The 24,289-nt window shown below is 60.2% G+C and overlaps 1 protein-coding gene across 10 annotated transcripts; it reads right to left on the reverse strand.

The window, feature by feature from the left end:
- Positions 1-1,334: 1,334 nt before the first annotated feature.
- PDGFA (platelet derived growth factor subunit A) lies at positions 1,335-24,186 on the reverse strand. 10 transcript variants are annotated; one of them, XM_016946099.4, is made up of 8 exons: positions 24,082-24,186; positions 22,635-22,764; positions 21,118-21,214; positions 16,035-16,139; positions 14,227-14,414; positions 4,719-4,845; positions 4,034-4,102; positions 2,023-2,178 (listed from the first exon to the last, which is right to left on the reverse strand). In XM_016946099.4, the coding sequence occupies exons 1-7, from the start codon at positions 24,126-24,128 to the stop codon at positions 4,047-4,049; spliced, it is 750 nt and encodes a 249-aa protein (XP_016801588.1). In that variant the 5' UTR covers positions 24,129-24,186; the 3' UTR covers positions 2,023-2,178; positions 4,034-4,046. The 10 variants fall into 10 exon arrangements, with proteins under 10 accessions (XP_016801589.1, XP_024213443.1, XP_054543276.1 ...); XM_024357674.2 differs by having other exon boundaries at positions 21,122-21,214; positions 24,082-24,165; XM_016946101.4 differs by lacking the exon at positions 24,082-24,186 and adding an exon at positions 23,645-23,749.
- Positions 24,187-24,289: the final 103 nt, after the last annotated feature.

Below are 24,289 nucleotides of genomic sequence, written 5' to 3' on the forward strand. Positions count from 1 at the left end.
AGCCACCCCTGGGCTCCAGACCTATGGAATTCTTATGGAATTCTCTCTTCCCCACCTGGCTTTTCTGCCCCATCACTTTAATGGACACGGTATTACACCAGACGACTTTACACAAAAAAGAAAAATGGAGCATTGTCGCCAGCATCTCACGGAAACAAATACATGTTACATTGCCACACGTCACATCCAATGCACATTCCTGGGCAAGGCGCTGTAACCGGTGCAGATCTGGACAGCAGCCCACAGGCCCAGGCAGGGCCCCAGCAGGTGTCCAAGGAACAGGAACCAGCTTGCAACCACCTGGCCCTGCACTTCCCCTCCAGCCTCCAGGCTGCCCTGACGAGGCTGAAAACAGCACCATGAAGATGAGCTGTTGAAGACAATCCTTCATAAGAACCTTCCAGCAGCACATGGACAACAGACGCCAGCCGGCTGCCAGTCCACAGATGGTCCTCGGAGAACGCGGGGTCAAGATTGAAAGCAACCTCGATGGTTTGTCTCGTGGGCCTGGAGGTGGTGGAGGGGCCAGCCCGGGCAGGGTATGGTGAGTGCTGCACATGGACACACCAAGTCAGGTGGGCTCCCTTCTTGGATGAAACTCTTCATGGTCTTCTGGCTACTCTGACACTCCTCATCCGCTCCAGGGAGTGGAGCCTGCAGGACGATGTCCTCGGCCTAACCCCCATAGGTGCTGAAGTCCGAGGTAGGCGGGCATCCCACGGGTGCCACCATGGAGGCAGGTCCAGGGACCCCACCCAGAAAGCTCTGACCTCCGTTTCCACCCAACACAGCACCGCATGACCTGGCAACCAGGGTCTAGACTCAGTGCTAGAAAAACGTACCACAAAACGCTTCTCACGTCCACGGGTTTTGTTGGTGGTATTTTTTTTTTTAATTTTGGATCAACAAAAAAAGAACATAGCAGGCTCTCAGGTATACAAAACAGGTAATATTAGGTAAACATACAAACTTCACCTTTACAAAAAAACAAACCACACACACACACATTTCTGTTAATACACGTAAAGCACAATATCTTACCAAAAATAAAGAATTTGGGTTCTGTCCAAACACTGGCAGCAGAGGGAGTGACCGCCACCACGGCACCAGGGCACACCAACAACACAGACAGAAGCGGCAATGCATCTCATGTGCCGCGTGGGAACACAGCATTCTAGGTGTGCACTGCGGGGAACAAGGTGTCACTCAGCCACAAATGGGCTCTGGGGCAGGTGCCGCAGGGACGGCATACGATTGGTTGACGCATAGTTCTTTCAAAATGGCTTAAATTAACAAATAAAGCAGGGTAAGGGAGAAACACAAAGCCAGAAACATTTAGGAAATGATGCATAGGTAGGTATACCATGTTTATTTTAATACATCTCATTAGTTTGCATCTTGCTAGGAAAAATACCGTCGCACTGTCCTGACAGTTACAGCAGCCTGTGTGTTATCGGTGTAAATGTCATCCAAGAGATAAAAAAAAAAAAAAAAAAAAAAAGCAAGCTAGCCAAAGAGTAAAAAGGAAAGCTTAATAATCACTTTATGGTGTAAAAAAAAAAAAAACAAAACAAAAACAAAAACAAAAAAACAAAACAAAAACCACTTAAGGCTCTCAGGAAGGTTTCTGTATGGGCTTAAATACTACAGCGAGGAGGTGTGGTTTCTAAAGTTCGCGTGGCGGTTTCCAAGACATTCCTGCTTCCCGCGGGCCCCTGCAGAGCCCACCAGCACCCCTCTGGAGTCGTTCCCAAAGCAGGCTCTGCATCCTCGGCAAAAAAGCACCTGTGACCACCCGGACAGAAATCCAGTCTGCTGAGACCTCTGCACTTCCATCCCACGGGGCGACCCTCCATCTCATCGAGTTTAGATATTTTTGTGAGTCCGTTTTGTTTTTGTCATTTGTGGTTTTGTTTTCTCTCTCTCTCTCTCTCTCTCTCTTTGACAAGGAAGCTTCTTACTGCTTCACCGAGTGCTACAATACTTGCTTTGATGTCACATTAAACAAATGTGCACTGTCTCTTTGTTCTCCCGAGTGTTCTCGGACACAGTTTTTCACGGAGGAGAACAAAGACCGCACACTGGCAATAAAGCACCGTACATAGTAGGTTCAGGAATGTAACACGCCATGTACATCCATGTCCCAGGAAAGGGCTGCGGCTCATCCTCACCTCACATCTGCAGGGAGAAGGGAAAGACAGACACTGAGACCACCGACCAAGTGAACCACCCAGCACACACATCGCTGCATAGGAGGAAAACAGGGTGAAAACATTTAACCCAATCAAGGGCACACAGGGATTTCAAGTTTTCATGAAATTTCCAGAATCACATTTGCCACATTGGCCATGTTGCAGCACCCTGACAGGAATTGGGATTAGGCTCACAGCATCTCACAGAACATGTCTAGAGACCAAGCCCCATTCTCCCATTGTACAGATGGGGGAAACTGAGGCCAAGAATGGTTCATTTGCCCTTCTCTCTGCCTTCCTTTCTTCCAGTCTAGGGCTTAGATGTGATTTCTGGAGCTCTGGCAGCCACCTTGGGCCATGAGACAACCCTGAGGATGGAGGCCACCAGCCAGACAGAAGAGTCTGCACCTAGGCAGACCTACGCTGATCGTTTAAGAACAATTCTTCCGCATCCCATGTGGCCTCTCCATCGCACACTCCAACACGTGGGCTGCCTATAGGCTGAACATGAGTACCAGCCAGGCATGGGACAACAGGAGTGCCAGCCTCTCACCATGGGGTCTGTCACCAGCAGGCCCATGGAGGCCAGAGCCTAAACGCTCTGTAGAAATGGGACCCACAGGCAGGCACAAAACCACCCACCACGCCACACTTTCAGCAAACAAAGCCAAGGCTGACCGACAGTCCTGGACTGCTTCAAAGACCCGCCCAAGCGGACAATTTCCTCCCAAGAGGCTCCTCATGAATGGACCTCACCCGCAGACCCAAGTCCCACATTGCAAACAGGAGCCAGGGTTCTCAGACACCCTATCTCTGAGATCCTCCTCTCTTCTAAAGAAACTATTTGTTTTGGCCGCCATGGAGTCCCAAGTGCCAGGAGGGGGAACCAGGCCAGACAGGGCTCCAACTTTCCCAAGCCAGACGGGCCAATGCCAAGGACCAGGAAGGCTTGAAACTGCCTCCTCCGTGATGATGGCGGCTGCCCAGGTCCCACCTCCATCTGGGAAGTGACATGTCTTGCTAGGAGACATTTCCCAAGCTCCCTTGCAGTGGAGGGATGGCAGCTGAGGAAAACACAAAAGTCACTGGGTGGGATTTCCAGGATAGCTCTCTAAGGGTGTTATTTTGCCCTTCCCCCACCCCCGTCACTCCTTCTTCCAGCCTGGAGCACAGATGTGGTTTCTGGAGCTTTAGCAGCCACCTTGGGCCATGAGGCAACTGCAGATGGATGCCACTAGCCAGACAGAAGGCGGACCCTGATGATACCTCAAGACTACCCTCCCTGCTCTGCAATACCACCCTTAGATGAAAGTCATGAAGCTCGACCTTATCTCAATCCCTGTGCTGTCTGGTGTTACTAGCAGCCAAATGCAATTTCCAACACAGTAGCCAACAGCCCTGCACGTTTATAAAGGATTTCCAGATATATTCAGCCTCCAACAGTCCTTATCCGTAATCTCAGTTAAGCCTCAGTTTTTTCATCTGTCAAATGGGGTGGGTGATCCCAGAGTGGCCAGGCGCTCAGAGCTGCCCCACCGCTGCTCAGGTCGCCCAACCTGTTCCATTCATGTGCAATGCTCCTGCATCCCCAATCAACGACAAAGAGAAGGACAAAGCTGGAGGCAGGCTCCCAAGCGGGAGTGAGCCACGGGCCAGGGCGTTCTGCGAGGCAGGAGCGGACGGGGAGCAAGGAGACCCAAGCCCAGCAGACACCATCAAGGCCAATCAGGGCCACATCCCCGCCGCACCCGGCGAGACAGGAAGCGTGATTTGCTGGTATGATCAGTCAGTTGCACCTCCCCGCCCTGCAGGACTCAGTGTGTCCGGCAGACAGGTCCTACCTGGTTGGCTGCTTTAGGTGGGTTTTAACCTTTTTCTTTTCCGTTTTTTACCTGACTCCCTAGGCCTTCCTGTTAACAAAAGGGCAGGGCGGTGAGTGGGCCGACGGACGGCCGTCGGGGTGAAGAACTGAAGCAACAAATACCTACGGCATTTGTTTATCTTTCCAGAAGAGAAGGCCAGCACCCTGGCACAGAGAAACTTCTGAGTCCCCTCGTGCTCCCAGGGCCCAGCCATAGCAGGGCACAGAAGCCATTCTGCTCCTGGGTGGAGTCCGCGTGGCGGGGTGAAGGAGAGACCCCAGCCAGCCAGGGCAACTGCAGTCCTCGAACCTGCTCCTCCCGCCCACCCTGGCAGGAGGCCCTTCTGCAGATTCTTCTCAGCTCAGCCCCGCAGCCCACTAATGAGTTGGGTGTCTTATGCACTCCCAGCCCCTCTCAGTGAGACCTGAACCTCCTCTCCTGCCAGTGCCGCAGCTTGGGCCACCCTCCCCACCAGACACCTGCAGGTGCGGGATCCGTCTCCCCCGCAGGCATCTGGCCCGGGAGCAGGGCAACGAATCCTTCAACAGCAGCCCAGATGCTCACAGCAGTAAGCGTTGCGCTCAAGGGGGCCACCTAACACCCCAAAAGCAAGGCTCTAAAGACCTGTTCTCCAACACCGATGCCGATGAAGGCAGCCACTCACCCGTGTCCTCTTCCCGATAATCCGGATTCAGGCTGGTGGTCGCGCAGGTGCACTCCAAATGCTCCTCTAACCTCACCTGGACTTCTTTTAATTTTGGCTTCTTCCTGACGTATTCCACCTTGGCCACCTGCCAGAGAGAACAGAGCCCGGCCATGAATGCCTGCATGGAGCTTCGGACATCACGACGTGCTGGGAGCCGGGGACAGGCTGAGAGGGAGGAGAGAGCAGCCTGACCCCTGACCTCCTCCCAGAAACACTACCTTGTGGTGGGGAGTGTAGGAGTACCAGGTGAAAAACCTACAAGCTGCAGTGCAGTTTTGTGTGTGTGTGTTTTAGTTTTTTCTGAGTAGGGTCTCACCCTGTCACCTAGGCCAATCATAGCCTCTGCAGCCTCAAGCTCTTGGGCTCAAGTGATCCTTCCACCTCAGCCTCCCACCTGTAAGCACAGGCCACCATGCCCAGCTAATTTAAAATATTTTTTGTGTGTGGAAGAGATGAGATCTCGCTATGTTGCCGAGGTTGATGCTGAACTCCTGGACTCAAGTGATCCTCCTGCCTCAGCCTCCCAAAGTGCTGGAACTTCAAGTGAGAGCCACCGCGCCTGGTGTTGGAGCATGGTATTTAGCAGATTCATCCTATTTTTGTTTAAAATAAACCCAAAGGTTCACGTTTGCCTGGGGGGGCTGAAGGATGCACACTGCTAAGGTGTGGGAGTTTGGGAGTTCTGGGGTGCAGGTGGCCAGGGAAAGTGTTTGCTTGTGTGTGGATGTGCAGCTGGGAAATGTTTTCAAATGATCACGTTGTTTTTAAATACATTTTTAAGGCCAGGCTGAGCATGGTGGCTCACGCCTGTAATCCCAGCACTTTGGAAGGCCAAGGCGGGAGGATCACTTAACTCCAGGGGTTCAAGACCAGCCTGGGCAACATAGTAAGACCCTGCCTCTAAAAACAATTTAAAAATTAGCAAGCCATGGTGGCACCTGTAGTCCCAGCCTACTTGGGAGGCTGAGGTAGGAGGATCGCTGAGCCCAGGAGTTTGAGGCTGCAGTGAGCTGTTATCACACCACTGCACTCCAGCCTGGGCAATACACCAAGACCCTGTCTCTATTAATATTAAAAAAAAATTTAAAGCCATGGCCTAGGAATGGGGGGTTCGTGGCTGTATCCTAGCCCAAGGTTGTTGTGGACTCGAGCGTCCAGATGATAATCCCAGCTGCTGGCCTGATGAGGGCCCCACCTCCCCGCCGGCCCCCAGGCAGCAGGGCCAGCACACCCATACCCAGGGTCCCCTCGTGGCTCCCCCAGGTCCGAGGCTCTCCTTGGGCTCGGAGAGGCCTGACCTCGGAAACCAGGGCCCGGGACCCTGGGCCATCACCGAGGCTACACAAGATGATCCAGGAGGAGCACAGGCCAGCAGGTCGTGGCTGTCAGGCACAGGCAGCTCAAAAGCGAACCAGACCTCAGCCGGGTTCCCCTCTTCGGACTGGACTCTGCCTGTCTGCGAGCCACGCCTGCCCTCAATTCTCCAGGCACAAAACCACAACATGGGGGTCCTGCCTCCACAGCCCCTTCCCCGGGTTGCTGCAGGCAGACAATGGCCCAGTCCAAGCCAGAGAGGGGAGCTTCAGGCATTCAATAAGAGAGGCAAGAAATCACACACACACACACACACACACACACACGCATAATGCACATATAGGCCCTGTCATGGGAACACAACTCCACCCCACACACACACCTGTATAATGCACACACATACCCTGTCATGGGGAGGCAACTCCACCCCTCCCCCAGTCATGCATGCATAATGTACACAGGGGCCCCATGGTGGGAATCTTACTACACACACACAGTGCAAGCACGCACACGCCTGGCATCAACAGACCCCTAATACACAGCCAGGGACTGCATGAGTAGAGTATTGGCTCTCCCAGCCCAAACCCCAGCATTCGTTTCATCCTCCCAACCATGGTATAAGGAGGCAAGACTGGCACCTCCACTTACAGAACAAACTGAGGCACAGGCAAGCCCTAACTAAGCCTGTCCCTAACTGCTAGGCTGTCCCACCTGCCCCCTGGAGCACACGCCAGGGAATAGCCACCACCTTCCTGCCCTCCCAGGCCCTGGGGAGCTGAGCGCCCAGCAGGCGCTCCATCTGTGCCCACGGAACCAGCCCTGCCGCATGCAGGGTCTAAATGCAAGAACAGCCACTACGGATCACCCACTTCACCCCTCACGGTTCATGGGGAAACTGAGGCTAGAAAGGAAACAGAGGCCGGGTCACCCCCTGAGCACAGGGGCGTGGGGGAATGCACGCTGCTGGGTGAATAAGGAGACCTCAGCCCAAGGCCAGATGCCCCCAGCCCAGTAGCCCTGCCTCCCAGGCAGTCAGGAGGGTGAAGGAGGGAGGAGGGGAATGTTTCCCAACCTTCTTCGGGGGAAGGGGGGACTCCAGACTCTGGAGACTGGGCATCAGCAGGGCCCCCAGGGAGAAGGTCAGCTCTGCACCCTGGGACCAGGCAGGCTCCGAAGGTAAGCCGGTCCCTAAGGCGCTGGGGACCAGGCTTGTCCGAGGCTGAGTTAATGGTTAACCCACAGTGCAAAGGGTGCCTGCAGGCGTGTGAAGTGGTCTGGGCTGCCTGGGGCGTGAGCAGACAGCCAAGTATGAGCTCAACAGGTGCAGGGCGTGGGGCGCCTGGGGTCAGGAGCCAGCTCAGAAACAGGACCTGGCCTGGGAGGTTTCGCTACGTCACAAAGCGTGAGAGAAAGCGGCCAGGACGCTGCCGCTTCCTACACGGGGCTCCGTTCCACTCGGGAGGCCTCAGATCAGCCCCCACACTCCCGCGGCAATCTGCCCCTTTCCCCAGGACAGAATCCTCCAGAGAGAGGCCTCTGCAGGCCGTGCACACACTTCCACCTCCCATCTGTAAAACGGAGACCAATCACACCCACCCAGGAGTTGAATAAATGAGGCTGCACATGCAGAAGGCCCCAGAAACGAGGACAAAGCCAGCCTTCAAGAGTGGGCTGCCACTGGCGTGGATTCTAATCCAGAGCCCCAAAACCAACCCGCCCCCTGGTCCCCAAGCTCAGCACAGTACCACCCCCCCACCCACCACAGGCAGAGAGTGGGTCTAGAGCCACCCTCCTGTTGAGGGCCTGGGGTGGGAGAGGCCCGGCCCGAGGATGAACTGCAGCAAAGCCCCAAGAGGAGCAGCAGGGCCACCTGGGACCTCAGCCACCCCCAGCCCTCCAAGCATGTCCTCAGCCCTCCCTGAGTCAAGAACTGCCCAGGTAGTAAGTAACTAGGGATCCCAGTGCGCAAAACCAGGCCCAGCCCCCTCCTGCCTCAACAGGGGCCGAGTTCCTTCCTCCCCTCCCCTGGAGGCCCTGGACACAGGTCCCAGCAGGAGGAACAGCACCAGCCTCACACCCTGCCATCTCCCAGGCTTGAAGCACCCATACTCTGCTGCTCCCACCCACCCCCAGCCTCTGCAGGGGTGGCCAAGTGAGGCATGGGGCAGGTGGGCTCTGAAATCTGGGTTCGTGGGGATGGGCTCGGGCAGGGCGCCCTGTTCTGCTCCCGGCCCTGACCCTCCGGATGGCACAGCCTCTTTGGTCAACAAGCAGCCTCACCTAGTTCCCTCAGCAGGGCAGATACCAGGGCCCGGCTCGGCAGAGACTGCAGGCCCGTCTGGCCAGACACCAGACGCCCAGGCGAGGGGCAGGCTCGCTCTCAACCACTCGAGATGGCCGGCCGCCGCGGGCGCGTGGGCTCCCAGGACACAACAGAAATGCCACCCCTCTGGGCACCGTGCGAAAGGCACATGGCACGGCCGCTCGTCTGGGAACCCACTGCCTCCTCAGACAAGCCCGTTTTTATCAAACAAAAACAAACAGCGATGATTGCACCTGTTTCTGAGTATGCCAGGATTCCGGGCCGTTCCGCCACCTCTGTCTGGCCAGGAAATAGCTACATTTTTCTCCCAAGAACACAAAATGAATATTGGATTCTCAGAAAAACCTCCTCCATAAAAGAAGGCCAAGTCCAAAGAACAGACTACAATGTCCTCAGGACCCCCACGGGGGGTACCCCGGCCCCCAGGCCCCAAGCCGAAGCCCAAGTGATGGGGGGGTCCCCATGTCCCTCCCCTTTTTCCGTCCCAGAAATGTGGGCTGCACCTTATCACAGCTGACATTCCGATTCCCCACGGCTGAGTTCATCTGCGTCATAAGCCGCCCCACCTCAACACTCCCGGCGCGAACTCACCCAAGACTACAACCCAGGGATGCCGTCACCCCTCTAGACCTGGGATGCCGAGTCCCTACTGCTACAAAGCCCAGAAGCTGCAGAGACCCCCTGAGGAGCCACTCCCTGCGGGGGACCCCACCCCAACTCCAGGTTACGGCCTGACCCTTTCAAGGCTCCAAGACAGAGTATTAGCCATGAAAGACACCTGACTGGACCACACGTGCCCGTCACTGTAACCCTCACAGCTACCCTGTGAGGACACCATCGTGGTCCATTCTAGAGATGAGAACACACAGCACAGACAAGGGAAGCCCCTTGCCCAGAGTCACACAGTGTTGAATCTCCATCCCTAGCCTGCACTCCTTCTCACCTCTTTCACGGAAAGAAAGCCTAGACTCCAGAGCCCTGGCCCCACCGCCCCACAGCCCAACCTGGGTGTCTCTCGACAGAGACTTGGAATGTCACTCAATCCAGATGCTGACTTGGGTCATGAGGACCCCAGCTGGGTGCGGTGGCTCACGCCTGTAATCCCAGCACTTTGGGAGGTCGAGGCGGGCAGATTACCTGAGGTCAGGAGTTCAAGACCAGCCTGACCAATATGGCGAAACCCCATCTCTACTAAAAAAAATACAAAAAATAGCCAGGCGTGGTGGTGAGTGTCTGTAATCCCAGCTACTCGAGAGGCTAAGGCAGAAGAATTGCCTGAACCCGGGAGGTGGAGGTTGCAGTGAGCTGAGATTGGGCCACTGCACTCCAGCCTGGGCAACAGAGTGAGACTCTGTCTCAAAAACAAAAAAATCCCTCAAGTCGGGCGTGGAGGAGGTTCATACCTGTGATCCCAGGAATTTGACACCAGCCTGGCCAACAAAGCAAGACCCTGTCTTTATAACAAAGAAAAAAAAAGAAGATCCTGCCTCCTTCAGCACTGCCCCCATATCCATGAAGAATGGAAGCAATGCCCAGACCTCAAGCTCGTGTAAGAGGCCCCTGCCCAGCCTGGCTCAAGGACCCCCGCTCCGCCCACCTAGAGACTCCTGCACCAGACCCCAGAGAGTGGACAGAGTCGTGGCTGGGAGCTTCTCACCCGTAACACCCCAGCCACTCTGTTCCAGGGAGCAGAGGCCCATCCCGAGCACCAGGTGAGCACACACCTTCTGGAAGCCTCCAGCCCAGCAAGGTGGGCTCAGAGCCAGCTCTGTCCAGGCTAGACCCCTGCAGTCCTCGGGCTGGCATCTCATCCCCATGGTCCACGTTCAGGCCCACACTCCTGTCCTACCCCCGAGGCTTGGGTCTGGGGGAGAGTCGGGCGTCCAGGCACCAAGAGCTAACTGTGCCAGGCAGAGTGCAAGGAAACACCCACCCAGCTAGGGACCCCGGCCAGTCACTCCCCCAGGGCTGCCAGTCAGTCACATCCTGGTGATCCCAGCAGGGTCTGTGCCAGGCAGTGAGCACTCCCAGCTTCACTACCATCTTCTAACAAGAGACCTCTGAATGTTGACCGGAAAGGCATAAAAACTGGAAATGGGGGGTGCCATGCCCATCCTGGGTGGACAGACTTTGGGGGCCCCTCCCGGCCAGCCCCAACCCCTTTGACCTCAGCTGACCCCATCCATGCCCACTCACAGGCACAGAGTCTGAGGCTCTGGGGCCCATCTCCTCGCCAGGTTGACAGCCGCCTCCATCCGCAGCGGCAGGACTGGCCTCTTGGCTCAGCCTCCAAAATGGGCCTCCTGTTCCCTCTGACCTTTGTCCCCTCAGCCAAAGCCCCCTGTGTCCAAAGCCGGATGTTTTCCTCCAACCCTCGGATGGGTGGGCAGGGAGAAGACGCCTCCCAGAAGCGGGAACATGAGGGGGGCCTGGGTCTGAGGAGGTGGGAACTGGGCTGCCAGGCTCTGCTGCAGGACACAGCCCTGAGGCCTTAGGACACCCTGTCCCCCCTTGGGCTGACCAGGACCCTGTCCCGGCAGATGAGACCCAGAGGCAGAGCCCTGGTCCTGGCTCTACCACTGCAAAGAGCAAAGCAGGGGCCACTCCCGGCGGGGAACTGGCCCTCACCCCCAACACTGCACTGGCCAGAGGGTGCTGGAAGCCTCTAGACCCCACCCAGCCTCCTCAGGGGGCCGGGGGAGGGAGAGAACACTGCCCTGTAGGGCCAAGCCCTCCTATCCTCACCCCATGACAGGCCACGGTGGGAAGGGCAGGGGCTGCACAAGGCTGAGCCATGGGCTGAGAGCCTCTCCCCGTACCTCCAAGCCTCCCCCAGCACCCAGAACTGACATGAGCATCTCTAATGAGAACAAGACCACAGGCATCCCGGACTCAGAGCTCACAAGGGCCTCCAAAATATAACCAGGGAGGACGCCGAGGCCCACCACAAGGCAGAAACTGCGCCCCAGGGAGGCACACAGGACAGAGGGGATGGTGCTGGGCTCATGCCAGGGGGGCTCATGCCAGGGGGGCTCATGCCAGGGGGGCCCAGCCACACCTGGACCTGGAGGCCCGAGTTAGGCCCTCCCCTCCCCTCCCCTCCTTCCCTGACCCCCGGCGGTAAATATCCTGAGGACAGAAGAGTGCCGCAGACAAGCACTCGCAGGGCCCTGGAAAAATCTTGGGGCTTCAAAAGGGGAGTGAGTGGCCTTGGAGATCCCGGGTAGTAAGATGTGGAATCTGCTTACTCAATACCCAGCACCTCAGAGGACCAAGTCCCCAGAGGCCAAGATAAGTCCCAGTTATGGGTCTAAAGTGCCTGGTCGGTCGTGTGACGAGGAAACGACCCGGCTGGCTGCAAAGTCCTTCCCGGAGAAACTTCTCCCCCCGCCCCATCTCCCTCCGGGGCCTGGGAGTCACAACAGTGGGGGGCGGGGGCGTGAAATAATTCTTTTCTAAAGTTAAAGAATGGTTACTAATGTAGCCCCAAAACTTAAATCCTCAAACATCATTTCAGTGACCCCATATTCCAGGAAAAGCAGGCTCAGCTGTCACCAAATCCTCAGCTGACTTGAGCCCAGGGGGTCCAGAGCAGGCTGGGCAACACAGCGAGATCCCCGACTCTGCAAAGAATTTAAAAATTAGCCAGGCATGGTGGCATGCACCTGTAGCATTCAGGAGGCTTAGGTGGGAGGATAGCTTCAGCCTGGGAGTCTGAGGCTGCAGCAAACCACGATCGCACCACCACACTCCAGCCTGGGCAACACAGCAAGACGCTGTCAAAAAAAAAAAAAAAAAACAAGGTCCTCAGCTGAGGCCAAGCCAGGAGGCTCTGAGTCAAAGCAACAGCCTCCTGGACTAGGGGCCGCACCCGCCTGCGCCCGCTGCTCAAACTCATGGGTCCTGCAGGTCAGGTGGGAGCATCAACAGCACTTTAACCCAACTGAAGCCAGTTTCCAGGGAGAAGAGCCCATCCCTCCCAGATGGGAGCCCCAGGGAGGTGCCAGCCCCAGCCAGGCCTCACAGAAGCTAGAAGATACCTTAGACACTTACCCTGCAACCCCATCCCGAAAACGGGAGACTGATGCCCCAACAGGCAGGAAACCTCCCTTGCAAACAAGATGGCAGCAGCCTCGGCTCTCTCAGAAGGGCCAGGCCCTGCCTCAGACCCATTGCACAGGTGAGGAAAATGAGGCCAGAGAGGCGCAAACACAGGCCAAAGCCAGCCCACCCAAGGCGCTGCATCCTGCAGGTCTCGGCACACTTCCCTGAAAGCAGGGAGAAGGGGCCCCGCCATGCAGCCCTGGCCCCAGGGCCTCAGCAACGCAAGAAGACCTTCAGCAAGTTCACCCGGGTGCCGTGCCTCCCCCAGCGCAACCCCAGGGAGGAAGGCCCTGCTGTGGCAGGAACGCCAGCGCCCCCAGGATTCTTACGCTGAAATCCCAGATCAAGGGGATGGCGTTAGGAGGTGGGGTGTCTTCAGGTAGCCATTAAGTCCTTTCTTCTCTTTTTTTTCTTAGAGTCTTGCTTTACTGTCCAGGCTGGAATACAGTGATGCCATCACAGCTCACTGCAGCCTCAACCTCCCGACTCAAGGGATCCTCCCACCTCAGCCTCCAGAGTAGCTGGGACGACAGGCACGTGCCACCACGCCCAGCTAATTTTAGTATTTCTTGTAGAGATGGGGTCCTGCCATGTTACCCAGGCTGGTCTTGAACTGCTAGGCTCAGCGATCCTCCAGCCTCAGCCTTCCACGGTGGCTGGGACTGCAGGTGTGAGCCACCTCGCCTGGCCCGATTAGTTTCTGGGGTAGAGGCTTCATGAATGGAATTAGTGCCCTTCGAAAGCAGCCTAGGGAGCATGTTCATCCCCCGCCCCTCACACTGATGGCAGAGCGAGAAGGCGTCATCTATGAACCCAGAAAACACGGCTCCAGCAGAGACACAGTCTGCCGGCACCCTGATCTTGGACTTCCAGCCTCCAGAACTTTGAGAAATACATTTGTTGCTAATCAGCTCCTAGTGGATGGAATTCTGCTAAAGCAGCCTGAAGAAGGCAGGCCCCACCCCCAACTTAAAGAAAGAGGGGCTCACCCTGGGATTCTATGGAGGGAAGTCTGCTGTCTGGCGTCGAGCCCACCCCAAGCACTCCTTCTCCTTCTCCTGGGCTGCTTTAGGGGGGAAGCCCGGGGGGCCCTCCAAAGGTCAGGTGCTTCAAGAGGCAATGCAGGCTCTGAATGTCCACCCCCTACTCCTCCTGCCATGCTCCTCGACCCCCACTGAAGAGCCTGCACAGGACCCTCCGGGACCCGGGGACGCCAGACAGCTTCCGGCTAAGCAGCTCGACACCTCGCAAGGCCCAAAACGGCCCCTGCACTGTGGTCTAGAGCGTGGAAAGGAGGCCAGGCTCATCGCCAGAGCAGCAGAGCAGAAGCCCCGGCCGGCCCTGCCTTTCCCGCACCCCCAGGTGCTCCTTCTCCTCCCTGGGCCTCAGTGTATCTGCCAGGGAGATGGGAGCGCAGCCGTGCACCCCCACCAGCCACGCCAGGGGCACCTTGTGGCCTCCCAGGAGGGACCCTGGCAACCCAGTAGGGGCAACCCTCAGGCCTGCGTGGGGCAGGGCTCACCTGGATACTGCGGTGTTGGATGCGTGAGGGACCCTGGCTGCTTGGTAGGGGCGGCCCTGGGCTCGGCGGAGGGGGGAGGGGAGGGCAGGGCTCACCTTGACGCTGCGGTGGTGGATGCGGGAGGGACCCTGGCTGCTAGGTAGGGGCGGCCCTTGGGCTCGGGTGGGGAGGGGAGGGGAGGGGAGGGGAGGGGCAGGGCTCACCTTGACGCTGCGGTGGTGGACACGGGAGGGCTGGCACTTGACACTGCTCGTGTTGCAGCAGCCGGTGCAGCGTTTCACCTCCACGCACGGGGGCCAGATCAGGAAGTTGGCGGATGTGGGGTCGACCTGACTCCGAGGAATCTCGTAAATGACCGTCCTGGTCTTGCAGACAGCGGGGACAGCTTCCTCTGCAACGGCGGGGGCACAGTGAGCGGGGACTGGCCTCCGCGACCACAGCCCCACCCCAGGGCTGAGGCGGCTCCAGCTGGGCCTGGGGGGCAACCAGGGTGAGCCACAGGCCAGGATTCCTCCCAGGCAGCAGAGGCTGAGCTGGGAGCAGAGGCTCAGGGGCTGGGTGGGCAGGAGCACCACACATCTAGAGGAGCCCAGCCCGGTGCCTGCAGGCTGGAGGGGCCTGGACAGGTGGGGCCAGTGGCTCGGAGGAGAGGGGAACTTAGTCCAGGTGGGGCCAGTGGCTGGGGGTGGGGAGAGGGGAACTTAGTCCAGGTGAGGCCAGTGGCTTGGGGGGCAGAGGGGAACTTAGTCCAGGTGCGGCCAGTGGCTGGAGGGGCAGAGGGGAACTTAGTCCAGGTGCGGCCAGTGGCTGGGGGGGCAGAGGGGAACCTAGTCCAGGTGAGGCCAGTGGCTGGGGGTGGGCGGGGGAGAGGGGAACTTAGTCCAGGTGAGGCCAGTGGCTGGGGTCGGGGGAGAGGGGAACTTAGTCCAGGTGCGGCCAGTGGCTGGGGGAGCAGAGGGGAACCTAGTCCAGGTGAGGCCAGTGGCTGGGGGTGGGCGGGGGAGAGGGGAACTTAGTCCAGGTGAGGCCAGTGGCTGGGGGCGGGGGAGAGGGGAACCTAGTCCAGGTGGGGCCAGTGGCTGGGGGGGGCAGAGGGGGCCTTAATAGTGAATCCTACAGCACTTGCTGCATGCTCTAGCCTTCAAGACTGGTCTGAAGGGTGCAAAATGCAGACCCCACAGCAAATGTCACCTGGGGAGGGCCTGCTTGCATCAGCTGGGACTAGCCAGCCACACATGACACTTTAAGGTGGAAGATACAAAATCCATCTTCATGGAGGAAACCACAGCTCAGAGAGGGGGGTCCACCTGCTCAGGGCCCCAGAGCCATGAGCAGCACCAGGGCTCAAACCCATCAGGTGGGACCCCCGAGGACGCGGGACTTGGGTAGAAAGCAGGGACTGGCCCCGGAACTCCCCAAACCTGCTAGTTCCTCCTCAGGGGGCTGGAGGGCCATGAGGCTGTCCTGTAAGAAGGGACAAAATATCCCCCAAATGGAGGCGGGGGTGGAGCCCTGGAGCCAGGTGTGAGTGGGGCGGGGCACACGGGTGTGGTGAGGGCGTCCGGGGGGCAGCCGCGGGACACAGCACGCGCGTCCCCACCAGTTCAGCAGCCGGCGCAGGAGCACGATGCCCACACTGCGAATTGGAAATTAGGCGCGACCACGTTTCCAGCAAGGCTCCTGGGGACAGGCCCCGACAAGACAGGGCGCTTAAGGAATTTATGATGGCTCTTCTCTCCTGGAAGCTCTCTTGGCCCAGACCAGGACTCCAGGAGGAGCAGGCGGGCTGGGGCAGGAGACACCCCCGAAGGAGGGAGGCCTCGGAGAGGCCAGAGCCAGAGGCACCAGGGCCAGGCCTATTTTAGGGAGGAGGGAACGGATGGCTTGCCTGAGGCTACTGCGTTGGGAGAGCGGGCAGCTCCTCCCCACCCGGCCCTGCCCTGCCCATCGCTGCCTCCTGGACTCACCCCGACCCGGCCCTGCCCTGCCCATCGCGGCCTCCTGGACTCACCGATGCTTCTCTTCCTTCGAATGGGCAGGGGCCGCTTCTCGGGCGCATGCTTAGTGGCGTGGACCCCGTGAACTCTCAGGCTGGTGTCCAAAGAATCCTCACTCCCTGCAGGCACCGTGAAGGAGAGCACCGTGAATGCTCCAGGCCCGTGCGCTGTGCCCTGGGCCTGTCCAGCCGCACTTCCCACAGACCAGCTTTGGGAGCCACTGGGGAACAGGCACCTGGCGGCACAGCCCCTCACAGCTCCCGCCATTAGGGGCCCCCCAGGAGAACCTCGATTCCCACCAGGGCTTTCCAGAGATGCAGGGCATGAAACACTGGAAACCGCAGAAAATGCCCCATTAGCACAGAGGTCCCCAAATTCAGGGGCCCGTGACGAAGCGCAGGGCCCTTCGGGGAAGAGGTTGCAGGTGGTCTCCCCTACGGTGCCTCCTCCAAGGTAGCCCAGGTGAGGGCTGCCCCGGGGCAGGAGGGGCCTGAGGCCGCCCAGCTCCGCGCACCTCCCCGAGGGGCACAGGGCTAAGCCAGGCCCCACCTCTGTCTGGGGGCTGGAGCGAGGGAGAAGCAGAGGCCGCTGAGATTTCTGCAGGTGCCTGTACGTCTCCCTCCCTCCCCCTCACTAAAGCGCTCCTGGAAGGAGTGGCCTAACCTCTGAGGGGCACTGGAAGCCGCCAGACTGGGCTGCGGGCCAGACCCCACTCATTCCTGAAATGAGTCTACTCTAGGGCCAGCGGCCACGAGGAGAGGCAGGAGGGCACGTGGCCTCTCGTGGAGGCTACACGGAGGAGTTCCCGCAGCCTGACAGAGGGAGGCGGCCTGCGGAGAGGGGTTGAGAGAAGCTGGCATCTGCAAGCCGTGTTTACAGCCAGGCGGCCAGGTGCAGGTGGGGCAGTGGCCCAGAGCCAAGACCAGCACTGACCGGGGAGCAGAACTGAGAACCTATCCCCGCCACCCCACCCAGCGCACACATCACCCCTTCACAGGCGCTGACGGCTACAGCAGACAGGCTGGGGGAGTCTCAGGTCTCTCCAAATCCCGCAGCAGGGAGAGGACCCACTGTCCTGCCCATGGACACTGCCCGCACCTGGGCACCGCGGGTGGCTCTGGGCCTCCTTGCCTTGGCCCCCTGGTCCCAGCTGGGGGGTCTCTTCCCATCTCCCTCCATCCTGCCCCCCTCCACCATATAACCAAGGGTGAACAGGCGCGGAGACAGTGAGCCTCACAGCCAGGATGCTCCAGAGGCACAGAGATCTCCCCGCCCCCTCCTGGGAAGCTCAGGAAGTCCCGGTCACCAGCCCAGATGGCTAATGGGCTCTGCACCTCCTGGGTTCAGGACTAGCAGCCCAAAGTGTCTCTCCCCAGCCCACCGAGGCATCCATGACTATCCGCAAACCAACCGGAGAAACCTCAGCTTCCTCCGCACCCCCGAGGAGCCTGCGGATTTAAAATGAAGCCCGCAAACCTCACAGAAGGTGTCAGGCAAAGACAAAGCTCGCCCGGAGCCCAACTTTTTACCGAAAATGACTCAATGTTCCAATGACACTAATTTTTTTTGAGACCCAAAATAAGATCAGAACAGAACTACTCATGCAGTAAGAATTTCCCATCAACCAACTGTTACAAGCAGCATTTCTTTTCATGAAAAAGTGACACTTATGAGTCACATCCTGGTGGTGGCCATCTTGCCATGGCCAAACCAAAGAGTAACGGGTCCGTTCTCCACTCGTAGGAGAAAATTCAATAACACCAGCTCCCATTTTCCGATGCCTCGTGATAGCCACGTTTGCATTAGCTGCTTTACCAATGACTTAGCTTCTGAGTATGCGGTGGGTGCTATCACTTCTTCACATCCGAGGAAACTGAGGCCCAGAGAAATATAACAAGACCAGGAGAAGTGGCTCGCAGGAGACTCATGTGGTCTGCGTCCACAGAGCACAGTCCCCGTGCCCCGCCACCCTCCAGCCCTGGCTTAATAAACAGAGAAGACGGCAGCCGTGCTAGTTCATTGACCCCCAGAAAGCCTGAGCTGGCGAATTTCTTGAGACAAGGGACAGAAGGGGAAATAGCTCCCAGTCTACCAAGCCCACCCTCTGCTCCCAGCTCAAGATGCCGAGAGTGGACCACGCTCACCAAAGCCGCCCTTCCGATCTACGCTGGCAGCCGCCCACAGCTCACCAAACACAGCTCCGAGCAGCCCAGGCCCAGGTGGCCTGGCCGGCAAGAATCACCCCTAAAACTGCTCCCAGGACAGTTAACCAGGAGGCTTTCCCTTTTGTCTTTTAGGCACAGATGTCCCAAGGACAACTCCAGGACAGGGAGAATCTCCCAACCATCAGTCCTGGTCTGGCATTACTGGCCCGAGATGGGGCTATTTCCGTTATCAGCCGCTCAATGAACCACGGGCGCCAGGCCAGACCACTTTGGGGAACAAAGCTCCCCAGCTGCCACTGCACACAGGACAAACAGGCCCTAAACGCCGGCTGCCGGTCATTAAAAGACCACATGCTGGCCTCTGGCTCTAAAAGCCACAGGTGAAAAGCCTTCACTCTTCACTCCAGCACACCCTCCGAATGAAACGCTCGGGCTCCGGGAGGATGGTGAGGAATCCCACTACCCGTGCTCCTCCAGCCACAGTCAAGGAGCGGCCAAGACCCCAGACGGTGCCTGGCTCAGTCTCCCCAACTGTACAGTGGGACGCAGCCTGCATGCTGGGAGGAGCCAAATGCCAGTCACAAAGCCCCACCCACCTGGAGGAGGAGTCAGCATAGCTGGGGCGCACCCCTGGGATTCCTCAAAGCCTCTTTTCTGCTTCCTACAGCGTGGGCCTTAGAGGCACCTAATGCCAAGAACATCAGCCTGGAAGGGTTATAAAGGGACTCCGAGGGAAAGTTCGTTGCGTTGGGTTTCTCCCAGCACCCAGCCCCTTCCTCATGAGCCCCTGCGCTGTCCCCTGCCCCTAACAGACCAGAAGCCCCTCTGGATTGAAAAGGGAGTCCAGGACCCGGAGGGATGCTTACCCAATGAGAACTGACCTCAACCAGTTTACAACCCTCCCTACGACAGAGAACGGGAGTTGAGGAAAAGACACCCCCTATAAGCTGGAGAAGCAGCCGGTGCCTCTCCTGTCCTCAGGCGAGAGACTGTGGGTTTCTCTGGTTCTGTTTTCAGCCACACCTGGGGAGGGGACTGGACAGGACCAAGGAGGCCCCCCTATGTTAAAAAGGGTCCCCCACCAGGGGCAAGAGAGGAGGTAGATGCCACCCCCATATTCTCACACACAAAGCCTCCCAGACACTAGGAGAATCCTATTCAGACCCCAAAACCTCTCACGGACACAGGAGGGCTGAGATCCACTCTCTGCATTCCCTGGGGCAGGAGGAGAGAGCTCCTGGGACATGACTGCAGAGGGAATTTGAAACCGGCCAGGAGGACTAGCTTAGGGGCATCCTTGTTTTTTTCTGTTTGGACCCTACGACCTAGAAGCCCCCGGGTGAGGAATGCCATCAGCATACCCCACGAAGCTGCAATGCTAAAGGCGATAATGGGTGGGGGTGGAGGAGGCGGGGCGCCAAGACCAGAATAAGAATAGTCCCAGCAGAAAGTGAATGGCCCATTTCCCTGCAGCTTCCAAAGCCAGTCCCACGAGGAGGCCCAGCTCTCCACAAGTCTCCCCTTCTGCTAGCAGCCCCCCCCCCCCAGAAAAAGCCCTGAAACCTTCTCCAGGAAGCAGCCCCCCCCCATTTTTCCAAACCCATCCAGGACCAGCGAGATTCAGGCAAGGGATTCCCCCCCACAAACCAGAGCCAGATCCTTTTCCCTAGAGTTATCCATTGAGGGATCCGGTCAAAATCCCCCCGCCCAGCTGTGCTGTGGGAGTGAAACTCTACCGCACCCCCCACCCTCCGCCCCCGATAAGGATCAGCCCAGGGATTTCCTGGGTCAAGAAACTACAGAAACCATCGGCCTTGTTAGAAAATGGTTTTGGCATGAAACGAAAATAGTTCAGGCCTCTCCACCACCATAATTAGGTACAAATTTCCAAATGACTAGACCATGTGATTTCACTTAATCCCCCCCATGCCCCCCCTTTTTCAGAGTCCTTTGCAGGGAGAGAAGAATCTTCATGTCACGTAACTTCTTCCAATTCTGCTGCCTCCAGTTACTCTTTTTAACAAGTTTACCGCAGACCCCTTTTTTAAACCAGGTTAAGGCTCCGATTGGAGTTCCCAGGCCGAGTGCTCATTTTGAAAAGAGCGCCACACACGCCTGGAAGAGAGACCTCGCCTTCTAGGAAGGGGCTCTCTAGCCCTGAGGGGGCGGGCGGCCACCCTACACCCTCGCCCCTCCCACCCACCCGTGGTCCACCGGGGTCCCCCGGGGTGAGAAGCCCCTTTAACCCTTGCCAACCCGCATTAAAACTGTGCTTGCAAACAAGCTGTGTTCTCTAGTGGCCCAGCCCCAGGGCCCGAGTGTGAGCCGCAAAAATAGCCCCCAGGCAGCAGATGCGTCCAAGGCTTTTCATTGGGTCGTGAAAACAGAAAGACACCGGCTTCTGCAGCCACAGAGGCCCAGCCTTGCGGCAAGAACGCGGCACCAGCTCGCAGGGATTACAAAGGGGGCCGGGCCCTGACCCGGGGGCCGCCTCCGCCCGCCCGCCCGTCGGACCGGGAGCCGCGCCTGCCCTTGGGGCCTCGCTCCGCGGGCTGCCCGCCCGGCGCACGGGCCAGGGCTCTGCGCCCAGGGTCTGGGCCGGATCCTGCCGCTCCCCCGGCCCGAGGGCAGGCGCGGGGCCCGCACACCTGGCGGAGGCCGCGGCTGAACTTTGTGTGACACACGCGGCGTTTTCCTTCAAGGCGAAAACAATCCCGGGGCGAGCGAGCAGCCCTCGGCCGCCGCTGGGAGAGAAAGTGGAGACTGGAAGAGAAACTCCTGACTCATCCGCCCGGGCGCTTATGGCTGGGGATTGGATTCTGACCTTTCGGTGCGCTCCTGCGCGGCGCCCCGCCCGGCCCCAGCTCGGGGCGCACAGGCCGGCCGCCCGCCCGCGCCCTCCCCGCGCGCGGAGGGAAGGGGCGCGATTTACCTACGGAGTCTATCTCCAGGAGTCGCTGGAGGTCCCGGATGCTGTGGATCTGACTGCGGGCCAGCCTCTCGATCACCTCGCGGGGGATCTCGGCTTCCTGCAAGCAGAGGCCACACGGTCAGCGCCCGCGGCCCCGACCCTGCCGGCACGCGCCCCCGGCCGCCAGGAGCGCCGCCGCCCCGGGCCCGAGGAGACCCCGCGAGCGCCAGCCGCAGTCCCCACCCCAGCCCCCGCGGAGCCCTCGCCCCGGCCCTGGAACCAGAAGCCGGGGGTGGGGCTGGAAGAGACCCCAAATTCTCCACCCCCATCCATGTTCCGCCCTTTGCAAAATCAAAGCCCCCCCCCCCCTTTATATTTTCAGACAAAAGCTCCCGCACTCCGGCCCCTCCACCCAGGGTGTCAGTTACAGAAGGTCTGGGGGGCAGCGAGGGGGCCGAAAGTTTCTGATTTAATAGTGAGATCAACATCTAGAAAGATCAAGTTAAAATGCGTCACGGGTCGGCGAGAGTCACGGCAGCCCTAACACTTTAATCCAGGCAGGGCTTAAATTTCACGCCCCGGAATCCCGGGCCGAACCCGTGGAGAGGTCTCTCCGTCTCACAAACACACGCACGCGCGCGCAGACACACACACGCGCACACACATCTCACTCACACACTCGCCCCACCCCGGGCTCCGGCCCAGCCGCGGCCCTAGCGCCGACTAAGACGCCCAAATCCAGCCGGCGGCCGGGAGAAGAAGCCTCCAGGGAAAGCGAGGGTTAAACTTCCACCTCGCGCAGCTCTCCGTGCCCTGCGGAGACCACCCTCACCTCTGGCCTCCCCCACTCCCCTCCCCGATTTTTAAGGAGAGTCGGGGGTCGCTGGGGAGCCTGAAGCACTAAGTTCCCACGACGGGGGCTGTGGAAAGTCATTCATCACAGCAAAGCTCCCGGGGATGGGGATGGGGATGGCGGGGCGGGGACGCCGCGGTGGGAGGGTGCGGACGCCTGGCCCAGCCCCAGCTCGCCTCGCTCAGCCACCTGTAAGCAGGCCCGGAGCCCCGCCGGGCTTGGGGACTGGGAACCGAGGGCTGCAGCTTGGCGCTGCCCACCCTGCCCGGCCAGGGGCTTCCGCAGCAGCCGCCCCTACCTGTTTATCCGCCGCCCTTCTCTCCTCCCCAGGCTCCGCCGGCTCACACACACCCCCTTCCCCGCTCCCCGCACCCCGCTGCTGCAGCGCCCGCTGCGCCCCAGCTCCCCTTCCCCGGAGAGGGCACTGCGCCCCCCGAAGTTTCTCCCCACTCGTCCACCTCGCTGCTCCCCGGTCCCCCCGAGGCAGAGCGAGCGACGCAACACGCTGGAAACTCCCCACACACACTTAGGCATGGCAGAAAATAGAACCCAGTTGGGAAAATCTAAACATCGACCACCCTGGCAGGAACCAAAACGCTCTCTGCAGAGCCCGTGGCGCCCCAGCCGGCGGGGGGTGTGCGCCGGAGGAGCCGGCGCAGGGACGGGGCGCGGGGGCGGCACCAACCTCGGCCAGAACATGGGCGAGGTATCCGCAGCCGAGGAGCAGCAGGCAAGCCAAGGTCCTCATCGCGTCCCGAGGCGCTGGCTGCTCGGCGGAGAGGCGAGGCCGCGGGGCGGGCGCTCCAGCCGGTCTCCTGTGGCGGCGAAATTCAGTACCATCCCTTAGGGAGCGCGGCCCGGAGGAGGGTGGCGCGGGGAGCACGGAGCTGGCGGAGCGCGCCCGGCGCGAGCAGTGAGTGCGGAGAGGCAGGCAGCGCCAGCCAGGAGGAGGAGAAACAGGGAGTGCGCGCCCGCAGCGCGGGGAGCCTCCTGGGCCGCCGGGTAGGGGGTGGGGACGGAAGGGGCGGAGGGCGGGGGCTGGGCTTCTTCCTCGGTGCGTTCCCGGTGCTGGCCGCCGCCGCGCTCGCTCCCCGCGCTGGCTTCAGGAGCGACCCGGCCGGTAATTCTGCATATTTGCGGACATCAGCCCCAAGAAGAACTCCGGAGGGAGTCTGGGGCCGCCGCCGCCGCAGCCGCCACACCGATCACCTGCCTGGACGCCTGGCCCGGCCCCGGCTGCGAGCTGCGAGCCGCCCTGCGCGCCCACCGCCGGCCCCGCGCTCGCCTCCGGCCTCCTTTTGCAGCCGCCGCCCGGCCGGGCACAGCGCGGCCCAGCACCCCCTCCGCGGCGCGCCCTCGGCTCCGGCGCCGCGCTCCGCCCTCCGCTCGCCGGGGCCGGGCAGCGCCCGCGGCCGAGCCGCCTGGCAGCCACCACCCGCCCGGGGCCTCGCTGCGCCGCCCGCGCGGGCCTGAGGGCGGGCTCAAGGCCGAGTCGGCGCCTCCGCCGCAGCCGCCGCCGGGAGAGGAGGAGGAGGAGTAGGCGCAGGCCCGGCTCGCCGGAGTTGGGCGGGCTCCGCAGGGCGCGCGTGTGGAGCCGGCCGGCGGCGGGGAGAGGGTTATAGCGCCGCCGCCGCGCCCCTCCCCCGCCCCCGCCCCCCCCCCGCCTCCCCCGGATTCCGGGCCTGGGACCCGCACCTCGGAAGCGCTCGGGGTTCATGCGGACCCGGCAGGGCCCGGGCGCCGCCGCCGCGGCAGGGAGCACACACGCGCTCGCGCAAGCAGCTAAATCCATCAAAGCCCCGCGCCCGGCTCCGCGCCGGGGCTCCGCGCCCCTCCCTCGAGCTTGCCCACCCTCCAGTGCCAGCTGCAATCCTGCGGCACCGGGTGGGGAGGGAGGAGGCCGCCGCAGAAGCGCCGCCGTCGCCGGCTCGCCTCTCTCGGGCCCCAGCGGCGGCAGCGGGCAGCGCCCAGAGCTGCTGCGCCAAAAAGGGCGAGAGAGCCGGTCCCCGCCCCCGCCCCGGCCCTCCGGCCGCTCTCCACGGTTCGGATCCAGGGCCCCAGCCTTCCTCTCTCCATAAAAGGAGGGGGAGTCAGTCTTTGGGGAAGGAGGGGGGCGGGTTTGGGGCACTCACCTGGCGGCTGCCACGCGCCCCCGCCCAGGATCCGAAGCCTGGGGCATCTGAATGAGGACCCTCCACCCACATTTCCACTTGGGAGCGAGCTCCAGTCGGGGGAAGGGCCTGCAGCCCGCCTCGTCCCCACCCTGGGACCCCGCGCCCCCCAGTCCCCCACTCCCGCGCCGAAGGCAGGGCCGCGCCCTGAGCCGGGAAGTCGAGGGGA

Source organism: Pan troglodytes, chromosome 6 (assembly GCF_028858775.2).
Source record: "Pan troglodytes isolate AG18354 chromosome 6, NHGRI_mPanTro3-v2.0_pri, whole genome shotgun sequence".
NCBI lineage: Eukaryota > Metazoa > Chordata > Mammalia > Primates > Hominidae > Pan > Pan troglodytes.